The sequence below is a fragment of the Trachurus japonicus genome, chromosome 16 (assembly GCF_045865225.1).
Source record: "Trachurus japonicus isolate A0001 chromosome 16, Traja_1.0".
NCBI classification, from domain to species: Eukaryota; Metazoa; Chordata; class Actinopteri; order Carangiformes; family Carangidae; genus Trachurus; species Trachurus japonicus.
In genome coordinates this window covers 20,152,058-20,164,670 of record NC_140922.1, presented here as the reverse complement: position 1 = coordinate 20,164,670, position 12,613 = coordinate 20,152,058, and the positions used below count along the sequence as shown (strand labels likewise).

The following is a 12,613-nucleotide window of genomic DNA, read 5'->3' as shown; positions in this document are numbered from 1 at the left end:
CGGGCCATCTCTCTAAGCAGTGAGGGGAGAGTAAGTAGATTCACTTCAGGTCTAAAAGTAAAGAGGTTGATAGTCTGGATCTCATCTTAATAAAGCAAACCGTCAGATTTAGACATGTCACTGACACCATCACAAAGATTTTGATTATTTTATTTTATTTATTTTTTTATATATATATATTTTTTGGCTTTTCATGCCTTTATTCGATAGGACAGTTGAGAGTGTGACAGGGAATGGGAGGCAGAGATGGGGGGAATGACATGCAGGATAGGGCCGTCCGACGCAGGATTCGAACCGGGACCGCCTGCAGCGAGGACTATAGCCTCAACACATGGGGTGGGTGCTCTACCAACTGAGCTAAACACCGCCCACAGGATTCTTTTATTAAACTAAAATTGTAATCAAGCTAAAGACAAACAAAACCAGACAGTGTGGAAACCAGAGGAGAGGGGATCAGGCTGTCAGCTACAGTGAAGTACAGTATATCACTCTGACGACCAGGCTTCACTCCTCAGGCTCCTGCAGAGAGGTACCACCACGAAGTATTATGTAACATTTAAAATTGATATTCCATATGATGAATAATTTAAATTATGTCCCTTTTCCCTTCAGATATCATACCAAAAGTTTCCTAACCTCCCACCAATCCGTGCCACAAACCCCCCACCTCCACCCCGATGGTTCCTCTAACCAGTCCAAGCCCCAGTCATCTGCAACCTCAGTACCGTAGGAAGCATCTTTAAGATGAAGGGGACCAGCCAGTTTATTTTTAACACCCAACATCAGTGCATCAAGACCGGACCCTGACCATATGACAGCATTAAAATGGGAAGGCCACCAACCTCCACTGTTAAAGAAACCTGATGCAAAACCAAAATTTCAAAGTGAACCATCAAAACCAAAAGTTAGCTGACACAAAGCACAAAGCTCTTCCCACTTTCACTGTCACTTCAGGAGACCCCACTACGAGCCTGCATCAGACTTAGTGGGAGAGAACTCCAGTGAGCAAAATGGACACCTACAAAACACAATGTGCAATGCAGCAACACAACATCTACTCACCCTCATGTCGACTAAGGGCTGGGAGAAGTTTCAGAGTCCTCTGTGCCTTCTCGGAGTTACAGGGGGGCTCCGTGCAGCACTGCATGTCCATATGACGGTAGCGAACGGGGCTCACTTTTCTTCGTCCAAAAAGACACATCAAAAAACATCCAAATACCTCCACACAGCTCGTCTGTAATGTCCCTCTTGTATTGAAGCCCCGACATGAGAAATTGTTCCGAAAAAACAAAGAAAAGTGAGCCCCGTTCGCTACCGTCATATGGACATGCAGTGCTGCACGGAGCCCCCCTGTAACTCCGAGAAGGCACGGAGGACTCTGAAACTTCTCCCAGCCCTTAGTCGACATGAGGGTGAGTAGATAATGAGTGAAATTTGAATTTTGGGTGAACTATCCCTTTAAACAGGTAGGCAGACTCCACAGTCTTGAAACCATATCCTAAATGACAGAACCCACACATCTCCAGGAGGTATCACGATCCCAACCAAACTGGGCCAAGTTATGCCAAACCTCATCTTAGACCCCAATTGTCACAACCTGGTTGGACAAAGGAGGGAGGACCACACATGAGTTTGAGACTAAAAATTACTTTATTTTACATAACTAAGAAGAAAATCAAGCTAAATACAATCAAAACCAAACGGTGTGGAAGCCAGGGGAGAGGGAAACAGGTTGACTGCTGTCAGCTATATGCTGTACTCTGCAGCCAGACCAGGAGAAGTGAATCACTCTGCCAGACTCCACCAGGCTCCTGCAGAGAGGCCTGTCTGGAGATGGTCGTCAGACCTCAAAACCTGGAGTTTAGGGGATTGATGAAATCCAAATTTTGACTTTTTGTGTAGCTGCTCTACTATTTTACTTGACTCTTCGAGCTCCTCTGTTGATCTAGTTGGTATATTTTACCGATATATTTAATTTGCTAAGATCACTAGAGCCAAGCCTTCTTGTCAGATGACATTTAGATTTAATTCAATCTCAAGAAAAAGATTGTTTTTGAAATGATATGATTACACACCTACAGGCTGTTTTGTTTATTGTAGCTGTGAATGCACATATTTCTAATAATAATGTGCTTCATTTTAATTGGAATAAAAGGCCATTGCATTGATTCCTGAAAGGGGCCACAGCAGTGTGTGTGAGTGTGTTCTTACGGTTGTGTGTGTGTGTGTGTGTACTCATGCTTCATATTTTCATTTAAGCTTCACATTACTGCTATTCTCACCATATTAATGTTAGTCAATGAATAGATTAAATATTCAATTAAGCTTTGTGTATGTGGCAATGCGTGCAAGCGGGATTGTGTGTGTGTGTGTGTGTGTGACTTTGACTGTGTGTATGTTGATGTGTAATGATGTGTAAATATATTTATGGCTCAGGGTCACAGTGGTATTAACCTGACCCAGACTCTGTCTTTCTCTCTGGGGAAAGCTCCATGCTGCTGATTGTTCTGTGCTTCAGTCAGCTTCTATGGGCCCTTAACTTCCAAAAACAGTGTGTGTGTGTGAGAGAGAGAGCGCTTGTTTAAAGAACTAACTTTTGGGATATCATTTATAGCATTGTGGAGAGAAAAAAAAGTTATCTGGAGACAATCATGTTGCACAAGACTGGTGGAGAGCGCCAGATAAAGCTTTGTATTAATCCCTTGACTCAGCTGCCTCACAGGAGGACGACATACTGTGCTCAGTTATGTGCTGCTTTTACCAAGTGGGGAAGGTATTCAGCTAAATGTCCCATCAGTCAAGCATATGCCAAAGGCGTACATCTTATTCAAGTTTTAAACCTCTAATTGGTAACGTTTAAAAGGCGTTTAAGAGTGCCCTTTCTTCTCCCTTTTCTCATTTCCCATTTAATGTGTTGTGTCAAAGTCTATTACCTCAGCTGGACGTTTCTGTCCCTTAAGTTGAAAAAAAAAAAGGAAAAGGGAGGGGGTGAGAGAGTGAGAGTGACAAAGAGAGGCAGAGAAGTAGTGGGAGGGAGGAGGGAGGTGGGAGGTGGAAAAAAAAGAGAGAGAGAGAGAAGCCATCAGCTGAGGTTTGCCAGGTCGATAAAGCTTTTAGATTTGGAGATGTTTTCAGGGGGAGCCCATTTCCTGCGGCTAAGAGTTGTTAATGGAGCTTAAGGAATTATCTTATGACTCTCGCTTTGAGAGCAGTTTATTTCAGCCCCGGACCTCGCTCCGTGTGTCGGAGTGGTTGAATATGCTGCTGTCAAACCCGCTTAATGAAAAGTAACGCGTCGCTGATTACAGTTTTATTTGGTCTCTATGTAAAAAGCTCCTGTTAATTTACCATCTCGCTCCCTCTGTGTGTTCGTATTTGCCACGGCTGAATGATTTAGTTATAGCCTCTCTCTCTCTCTCTCTCTCTCTCTCTCTCTCTCTCTCCTTTATGTCTTACTCTTTCTCTCAAATAAAAACCACTTGGTTCAGAGGTGTAATAAAATCTGTCTTCTTGCTAAATTAATTAAATGCCTCGGCTTTATTGTCCCTATCTGTTGGGATTTAAACTCTGGCCTAATTTTTCTATACAGGAGCTATGAAAAAAAAATTAAATACACGATTCTGCATGTAGGCTAATAAACAGGTCCCGTGGAACCAGGAGCACCTATTAACCCCTCACACAGCTGTCACGGAGCTATATTCTAGGACACGGTGTGTCTTTCCTCCACTTTATTTTGCAGTCATGTCAACTTCAGAAATGCTGCGGGCAAGAGAGCAAATAAAAACATACATCCTGACTCCGACATATAGAAAACCCCCTTTTGTCCACCATAGCACTTTCTTCCAGGAGAGAGAGAAAGAGAGCGAGGGAGAGAGAGATGGGAGGGATGGGGGGTCTCAATCGTTTGGGCTTTTCCCATTAAAATTCATCACTGAAGCCCCCACCTCCCCACCTCCATCCCTCTCACCACCACCACCAGCACCAGCACACACACCCCTGCCTCCCCTCACAGGACAGCCAAGAGTCCCCCGAGAGCTCCACTTTCGCCATTACTGTCAAGTACCCTTGACTCCTTTCGTTTTGCCCTTTTATCTACAACAACTAATTCGAGTTCCTTTGCCCTTTTCACTTTTAGACGACGTGAGTGCCTCTCCCCGTAAAGCCCTTTCACTTTTCAGAGGAGGACTCAGCATCCAGGCTGTTTTTTTCCCCCTCTCACTCTCTCTGTTATTTTTCTTGTGCTGGGTCCTTCGAGTCTCCAGCCATAGGAAATTGAGGGGTTAGTGTCAAAACGAAAAGTCCTCACTTCAAATTATTTGCCCCGCTCTCCCGTTTTTGAACCCATTAATGGACGTATGGCGAATAACTTACCCTTTCTGACAGCTGCACCGTGCGGACGTGCGGTGTCGAGATGTTTCGATAATATTATCTGAGAGCAGAGAGGTGGGGAAATCAATAGGCTGACATGAAATATGACTGCAAACATCCCAATTACAGCCTGTTTAGAGGGAATTAATGAGGCAGATCTTAGATACTGATATTGCTCTGTCTTGAGGGTTGAGCTGCCTCATTTTCTCGCTGTCACTAAATGAGAGTGAATGTTTTTTTCTGGGGAGAAAAATAAATAAATAAGAGGATTGGAGATGAGATTGTGCCTGTTTAGAGGAGTTAAAAATGAAGTGGGTGAGAAACCTGCTTTATTTAACAGCAGATTGCATTTTAAAAGGTCTCTCTCTGCTTAGCCGTGTTGAAGGCCTCATGTGTCCCCCAGTCGTAAAGGAACTGGTTTTATATGGATAGCAGACAGAGACTGGGGGAGGCCTGAATTCCAGCACCATGGACAGCAACATCACAAGCCTCTCTTCAGAAACCGACTGCTTTTATTTTCAGTGAACAAAGTTGAAACGCTCTCATCCACCTCCTAAAGAGAGCTGTGCATGTGTGAGACTTTTTTTTTCAATTATTATTACCATTATTTTAATAGTGATACTCAGCTGCTGAGACCTAAATAATATTCAATTACATTTGCATGCGCATAGTAAATCAAAAATAAAAACCATGTAAACCTTTAGGCCTATTTTTTTTTTTTTTTTTTTTACCCAAGATGTAAACTTTTTATACATTTCGATAAGTTTTGTGCGTGCGTTGAATCAAATAAGCCAAAACCGATCGGGAGATTTCACTTGTGTGACGCCAATGTTAACAGGATATACTGTAGCTACCATTGCTTTAAAAAAAGGAATAAAACATTGGGAGGGGGGGCATGGGGACGTTAACAGGCTCTTTCCATCCGACTCTTAGTCGGTCACAAAAAGTATTTTTCTTTGCAATAAAAGCGTCTTTTGGTTTCGTTAGGAGCAGAAAAGTTTGTTGATAGTTTTGGGGAAGCTCATGGCACTGTCTTTGGAGGAGTCTTGGTGCTGCTGCAAGACCGCCGCGCTCCTCTCAGCCTCCAGAATGGCGCCTTTGGTGTTTGTGGTCCAAGAGACGGTGGTGTTGGTCAGAGCCTGGCTCAAAGTGCTGTGCCTGAACAAGGGGTCGTGGAAAACCCCGTCCACCCAGTTTCTCAGGGTAGTGACCGGCGAGTCCTGCCTGTTGTCCAGGCCGGTGACGGGTGAGGTAGCGGCGGGGGACGGGGTGAGGGAGGAAGGCGGCGGTGGCTGGCACCTCAGCATACAGGATGGATACTCAGTCTGGTTCAGGGATGTCGCAGTCTGGGCCAAAGACCAGATACGGGGTTTGCCGTCTAATATCTGGTGTCCTTGTTGTTGTTGTTGTTGCTGTTGCTGCTGATTATAACACGCCTTCGCCTGCTGCCTGCTGTCCGCCTGGAAGTCCTCTGGGCTCGTTTTGAGACAACTTTTACTCAAGTCCTGCTCCCCTCCCAGAGAAACGGGGATGGAGATTTTCAGAGAAGAGTCCTTGATGAGGTGTTCGGCGGGGCAGTCGGCTGTCGTTGACATGTGTGTGTTCATGTGGTATCGGTGCTTCAGCTCACACTCCGAGCTCTCAGACTCCAGCGTGTCGAAATCGTCCAGGTCGCTCAGCTGGAGGTCCTTATCAGGCCGACTTCTGGTCTCTGGGAGAAAAAGAGGAGAGGGGAGACAGCAGAGGCGTCAGTGAGAGATGTGGCATCAGATCTGATAAAAAAAAAAAAAAAAAAAAAAAGCATCCCGGGTAGACATTGTGGAGTGAAACACTGAATTTACAGTCAGTCTGTATAATGACAGCAGTTAAAACAGTGTTATAGCCTGGTAGTCTAAGCTTAATGAATATGCACAAATGGATGTTTCAAAACTATTAAAAAAAGATCATGAATCTGTTCTATAACATAGGCCTGTATCATTTTGCCGTACTTGAGATTATTGACTGACATGATCATGTATGAAATCAGCAGAAGTAAAAGTGAGTCTCATCACTCAAGAGATGCTTGAAGTTACAATGAGTAAAACTGACTGAGGCCTGTTCACTGACAGTTGCTGCACAGATACATGTTCATTACGTTGACCTTTTGTGACAAGGCTGTGATGAACAGTCTCATCTTGTGGGAATAATTAAAATGTGATAGTTTGTAGCAGTTTTCGCTCAATGTACATCATAAAAATATATTTGTCATTCAAATTCTAAGGCCTCAGTGCCATTTATTTGCAATTTTCATCACCAGGCATTAGTTCACATGATAACTGCATCACAAACAGCAATATTGTTATAATAATTATTAAGAAAAAAAGTCTGAGTTTTAGAGAATCAAAACTTTACACCAACAGCATGTACATACAGACGACCTTTTACAGAAGCTATAAAAAGTCAAATAAGGTGACAATAAATAAATAAATATATAAAATATATAATTTATTTTCATTTAATTATGGAAATAAAATAAGTGGTGTCATGGTTACAACATCCCATTCTTTGATCATGATTATCTGTATGTATTTGATTTCTAGCTATTTTCATGGTACCTCAGAGAGGATTTAATCTGTAGTCAAAATGAAATGCAACTCTCTGATACCAATTGCGACGTCTTAACATAGTATTTTTTCGAGAGCTGTTCTGAACACTCTTGAGACTAAATACATGTGGTGTTTGACCAAACACCTCAGCATTAGGCTTGACCCTTGCAATTTATTTCTGCAACAGCAACAAGACATTTTGACACTGACCATCCTCGTTGTTTTCGCTCTTTATCTGCTCCTCCTGAGACCCGTCCTCATCCTCGTCATATCTCTTCTCCTCTGAGCCCTTGTTTCTGGGCGGCCATGTCATCTTGTTCTCTTTCTTAAGCCTCCTCCTGGCATTGGCGAACCAGGTGGAGACCTGTGTCAGGGTCATCTTGGTGATGATGGCCAGCATGATCTTCTCGCCCTTAGTTGGGTACGGGTTCTTCCTGTGCTCCTGCAGCCAGGCCTTCAGCGTGCTTGTTGTCTCACGTGTGGCGTTCTTCCGCCTTGTTCCCCCATCCATGGATCCGTATCTGAAGAAGAAGAAAAGAAACAAAATGAGAATGGAGGATAAATATGATAAGTGGTGATTGTTGCATGACAAGTTTTTTCTTGTACTGAAAACCACAAGAGATTGTCCAATCTGCTGCTATTCTTTCAAGTTCTAAAATTGAAAGTAAAATGAATTGTAGGAGACACAACTTCTAAGAGAAAACTTAAACGCACTGTACAATATATATTTTCTATTCCTTTGAAAACTGCATGAATATCTTATATCATAATTGTATATAAACACTGGGCCATGTGCAGTAGTGTGTAAGACTGACTAGATGGAAGGTAGTGGTGCCTTTGCTGCACATAGTTTCCATTAAGCCGTTCCAACAATAAAATTATTCTTCCTAGTAAAATAAAAATGCGAAGTGTATTTGGCCTCTATATTTTATTTTCCAGCCTTTTTCAATGTATTGTCTGTTAAAACCATTCCTCGTGCGGCACGGCTTCTTCCCCACTCTCTTCTCTCGCACAAATATTATCCATAGACCTACATTTAAAATGCACAGTGTTGATTTTCAGTCAGCAGTGAGCTGTAAAAGTCCTCTCAGGGGAGGCTTTTATGAGGCCTTTATTGCTCCGTATAGCTTAGTGCAGGTCAAGCACTGCTAAGGGAATCAAAAGGAGAGGAGCGTTGTACCTTTCCTCACCCCGGGTTGTTCCCTCACAGATAAAATAGACTGTAAAATTGCTTTATTGAGTGTAATGATGAGCCCTCAGGTAAAGGAGGGGTGCAGACAGAGTGGTGCTGCTGGAGGCCTGCTTGTTTATCTGAACGCTACAGTTTATGTTCGGCTTTCAGACTTAGGCCTTTTTACTGTATGTGCACTTCTTCGAATGCCTGCAGACACCTTTTGCACTTTATACTGAAATCAAACTGATGGATAAAATGTTTCTTGTTTTCCTGGTGATGTGATCTGTCATTTAAGCTAAGGCTAATCAATACGATACTTTTAAAGCTTGGTGTTTTCTGTGGTTTCCCATGCAGTTCTAGTGGTCCTGTCCCCTGCAAAGCTGCTGGTTCTTCTCGAAGAGCATGATTTAATTAACGTAATCAGCTGTTGTTATCATCCATGCCCTACACTTTCACCGTATCACAGACTTAATTTGGATGTCATCTGATTATTGGGAAGACCTTTCAATGTGGCAGGCATGCTCTCAGACAGCGAAGAGGCCTCGTGTTTTGCTGAAAGGGGCAAGGGTCTCGTGAAGCAATCCACACCATGAGGGAAGAAATATGTCATGAGCTGAAGGTGATCACCCGGTGCTGTTAGACGTGATGAGAATGGCGTCAACCTCTCTGAGATGATTGATTTAATGCTGAAAAAGTCAAACTAACCCTAATCCTGACCCTAACCTTACACCTCTGAACAGTACTTTTAGCATTGCACTTTTCCAAGATTATACTGACATATTGTTTTTGTCACAAAAAAGCCAACAGAAGCTTGCAAACCTCTGCAAATTGCACGTTTCAAGATTGAAGAGTTTGTAATTGGACAGATCACTTGTCCGAAAACACACATAGCATGTACGGTTCACTTAGATTTTCTCAAGATATATAAATACAGACCAGACCATAGATTTTCTCAAGTTCGCATTAATAATCAAGCCTCTTACATTGGAAAAAAATAAGACACAAAAACAACATACCTGTCATACTGATACTGTCCCAGGGTAGGATCATATGGGTAGTAGGCTGTTGCTTGGGTTATTCCCGCATGCGCAGAAGCTGTGGCATCTTTAGTATCAAATGTCCCCTGCAATCATATGTGAAGTGGAAGTCAGTCTTGTCTCGTCTTATTAAATTAAAGCTGGAAAATGATCAGTTGAAAAGTGCTGTGTGAATGTTAAAGTCGCTTGAGTTATTACCGAGGAAACAAGAGTAGCCTAATATTACACCAATTAAACATTGCAGAAACAACACCAATGACAAACTCAATGGGCTTGGTTGTATTCAGATACACATCATTTGCAATAACTGACAGATCTTTTTAAGGAGACTTTCAAAATAAATGAAGTTAAAACTATAACTATAGGGAAACTATAACATCTAAGCTTTTATATAGTGCACATTTATGTGAGGACCAGGAGAGTCACCTGCAAAGTAGTTTACAGTAATGCTTTAATTGCTATAACACAACTCACCCATTAGAGATGATTAAAAGTACTCTAATTGTCCTTATCATCATATTTGTCAGCCCTCTAAGAATTTCAACACAAGAGCAGCTACAACAGGATCCTAGGACTCAAAGGCCCATTTTATAATAAAATGTGATCAAAAGGTTTCAAATTTGATGTTAATAGAGTTTGATAACTTAACAAATACTTAGTCTTCAAAGTCTGTCTACTTTGCTGCTTATTTTCAATATAGAACAGATACTTTGGCAGTGTAATTATTTCATGTTTCTTCTATCTTGTTTCAAAAATTGTTTTTTCTCAAGTTAATATACACCTGAAACAAGTGAGCATATATCTTGCAGTACTGAGGAGCATTTTTCATTTATTGAAGGGAAGTTGTCTTGAATGATGCTATGGGAATAAATCACCGACAGTAAAGCTGGTGTTTTGCGGTGTGAAGAGGAGAGGTGTGCCTGGCTCAAGTCTCTAGCACCCTGCGGCTCCATTTATCAATGCCAAGGGGGATCAGATGAAGGACTTACCAGCGAGTAGAAAGCCGAGGCGTCCGTGCCATATGTAACGTAATTCCCATAGCTTTGACCGCCGGTGTAAGGGCTCCCGTACACGCCCAGCGCGGCGGCGGAGCTGAGCTCATGCCTCGCCGTGGCCAGCAGCCGGCTCTCGTACACGGGACAGTAGACTGGTGTCTGCCCGGACGCCGCTACTCCGGAGTCGGCTATGGATCTGCCGGTGGACTCACAGCAAGTGGTCAGAGAGTTGGTTGTCATCAGAAACTAGGTGGAGACCGAGAAAAAGAAATATGTTTTCTTTAAAAAAAAGAAGAAGAAGAAGAAGAAGGGAAAAAAGTTGTTGCTGCATTGAAACCAAGCCCGATTCTATGCGTGAGTCTTCAGCAGTTTGCTCTCTAAAATAAATAAAAGTTATGGACAAACTTAATGTGACAGAAAAACCCCTCAGTGAAATAAAGTCAAACATTTCACTCCGTCTCCGGCACAGTTTGACTTGTATAAAGCGCAAAATTACACATTAACTCAAGTAGCCGAAGTTTTGGACACAACATAATTTCTCATGTTCTTATATAACGTCCTTATTCGCAGCCTTTTCCCCTTTTTTCAATCTCTAAGAACTAAAATAGAGCATCAAATGAGTGCTATTTTGTGACGAATGGCGCGTCATATTCTTGTGATAATATGCGCGTAAAACGTGTCCAGAACGAGCCGTCTGTTAGCTTTCATCTAAATGAAACACATGCGCTACAAACAGATACAACATGTTTCCCAACATCGCCCAGTAGATACCCAAAGTAAAGCCCAAATGATTTTTTTTATGGCTCAGAGCCAAAACCAAACAACAGCTGGGTTATGGCGCAAAAACACACACACAGCGTGTGCTGAACAAGTTGGCATGTGTGTTCCAGCGCAAATAAACATATGGTTGACATTACCGAGCGGCTATTATCTTGCAGAAATCAGTGAACGGGAGGTCGGGGGGTCTCGTTGGTTTCTGGTTACCCCCTCTTATTGCCTTTTTCTGTCGCTGCAGGAGCGCAGGTATCACTGGCTGTAACGCAAAACCTTTCCGATAGACGAAAGCTCAGTGTGTGTCTCTCCCTGATTCTTGGCCAAAGTGCGTAAAAGCATCAAGCGTTAAATCGATGAGATAATCAATCGCTGCAATATCAAAACCAAAACAAACCATTAACTCAACAAAGGTAGTCACGTCAACTTACTTGTGGAGCAGACGAGTATGGATATCCAAATTGTGGATATGACATGGTAGAGAGGTCCCCCAATATCCAGAAATAAAGCGAGACTGAAGGTCTCCACTCTCAGGCAGGCTGCGGCTCTGTTTGACTGTACCAATTGATTGGTAAGCACAGGCTCCTAGGATGCTTATAGGGCGAAGCAGAGTAGCATGTTTAATTTGTGTAAAATGCCCCCCACTCAAACGCCTCTGAACGAGGGGAAAAAATAAAAAAATAAATGAAGGAAATCTTCTGCACTCCCTTTTCTTCTCTATTAGACATAAATAAATAAATGACTGAAGATGACAAGCGCGTTCTTCGCCTAAAATAATCACTTTGTTGTCAGGTACATATTTTTGCCTTATAAAAAAGTAGTATAAAAGACGTCAGCAGCAGAGGCAGGTTGTTTTAAACTGCGGCGACTCTGACGTCAGAAGTTTCCCACTCTAAAAATGACCAGACTGTAACTTTAATATGCATTTTCTTCCTCAGGATGACGACAAAAAAACAGAAGGAACAACTCAACAGGAAAATCTCCAAGAGATTAATCCGCACTCCCTATCAATCAATTAGGCCAATCAGTGTCATGAATATGCAAACGTATGTATCAGTTTAAATGCATTAGGCCTAATTAAGCGCATTCCTATCATTCCTCCGCACTGATGCTAATCACATGGAGAACTAATTCATTTTAAATTAATTAGTAAAGAATATTTTCACACTGAGCAGAGATAATAATTGCAATGCGCAAGACTGGAGAAATAAAACAAACAAAACACAAATCAATAAAAAATATATGCTTTTTTAGTATTTTTCAGATAATAAACCACTTAAAACAGATCATCTTTCTGTTTCATCTCCCCTTGGAGTATTGAGGCTCTACAGTGTTATAATTACCAGTTCCTCCCCAAAAGTATGTAAAGGGAAACTTAGCACCACTTCACGTGAGCCTATCTATCTATCTATCTATCTATCTATCTATCTATCTATCTATCTATCTATCTATCTATCTATCTATCTATCTATCTATCTATCTATCTATCTATCTATCTATCTATCTATCTATCTATCTATCTATCTATCTATCTATCTATCTATCTATCTATCTATCTATCTATCATGTTTTGCACAGATCAAATTGTGCAGCTGCAAGAGCCACAACGGCACAAACGGCCAAACATCTCCCAAAAAACTGGCTTGCCACAACTCCGGCACCGGTGCGAGCTGCCTTGCTTGG

General features: G+C 42.1%; 1 protein-coding gene across 1 annotated transcript; it reads right to left on the bottom strand.

The window, feature by feature from the left end:
• Window positions 1–4,948: 4,948 nt before the first annotated feature.
• irx4a (iroquois homeobox 4a) lies at window positions 4,949–11,884 on the bottom strand. The gene is made up of 5 exons (XM_085802451.1): window positions 11,362–11,884; window positions 10,154–10,405; window positions 9,144–9,250; window positions 7,164–7,474; window positions 4,949–6,079 (listed from the first exon to the last, which is right to left on the bottom strand). Exons 1-5 carry the CDS (start codon window positions 11,404–11,406, stop codon window positions 5,352–5,354), a joined length of 1,443 nt encoding a protein of 480 aa, XP_085658577.1. The 5' UTR covers window positions 11,407–11,884; the 3' UTR covers window positions 4,949–5,351.
• Between the last annotated feature and the right edge of the window lie 729 nt (window positions 11,885–12,613).

Coding starts and splice junctions, on each gene's coding strand:
- irx4a (XM_085802451.1), bottom strand. CDS start 11,406: ATGTCATATCCACAATTTGGATATCCATACTCGTCTGCTCCACAA. Junction 10,406..11,361: donor CATACTCGTCTGCTCCACAA/GTAAGTTGACGT, acceptor GTCTCCACCTAG/TTTCTGATGACAACCAACTC. Junction 6,080..7,163: donor GAGCGAAAACAACGAGGATG/GTCAGTGTCAAA, acceptor TTTTTCTCCCAG/AGACCAGAAGTCGGCCTGAT.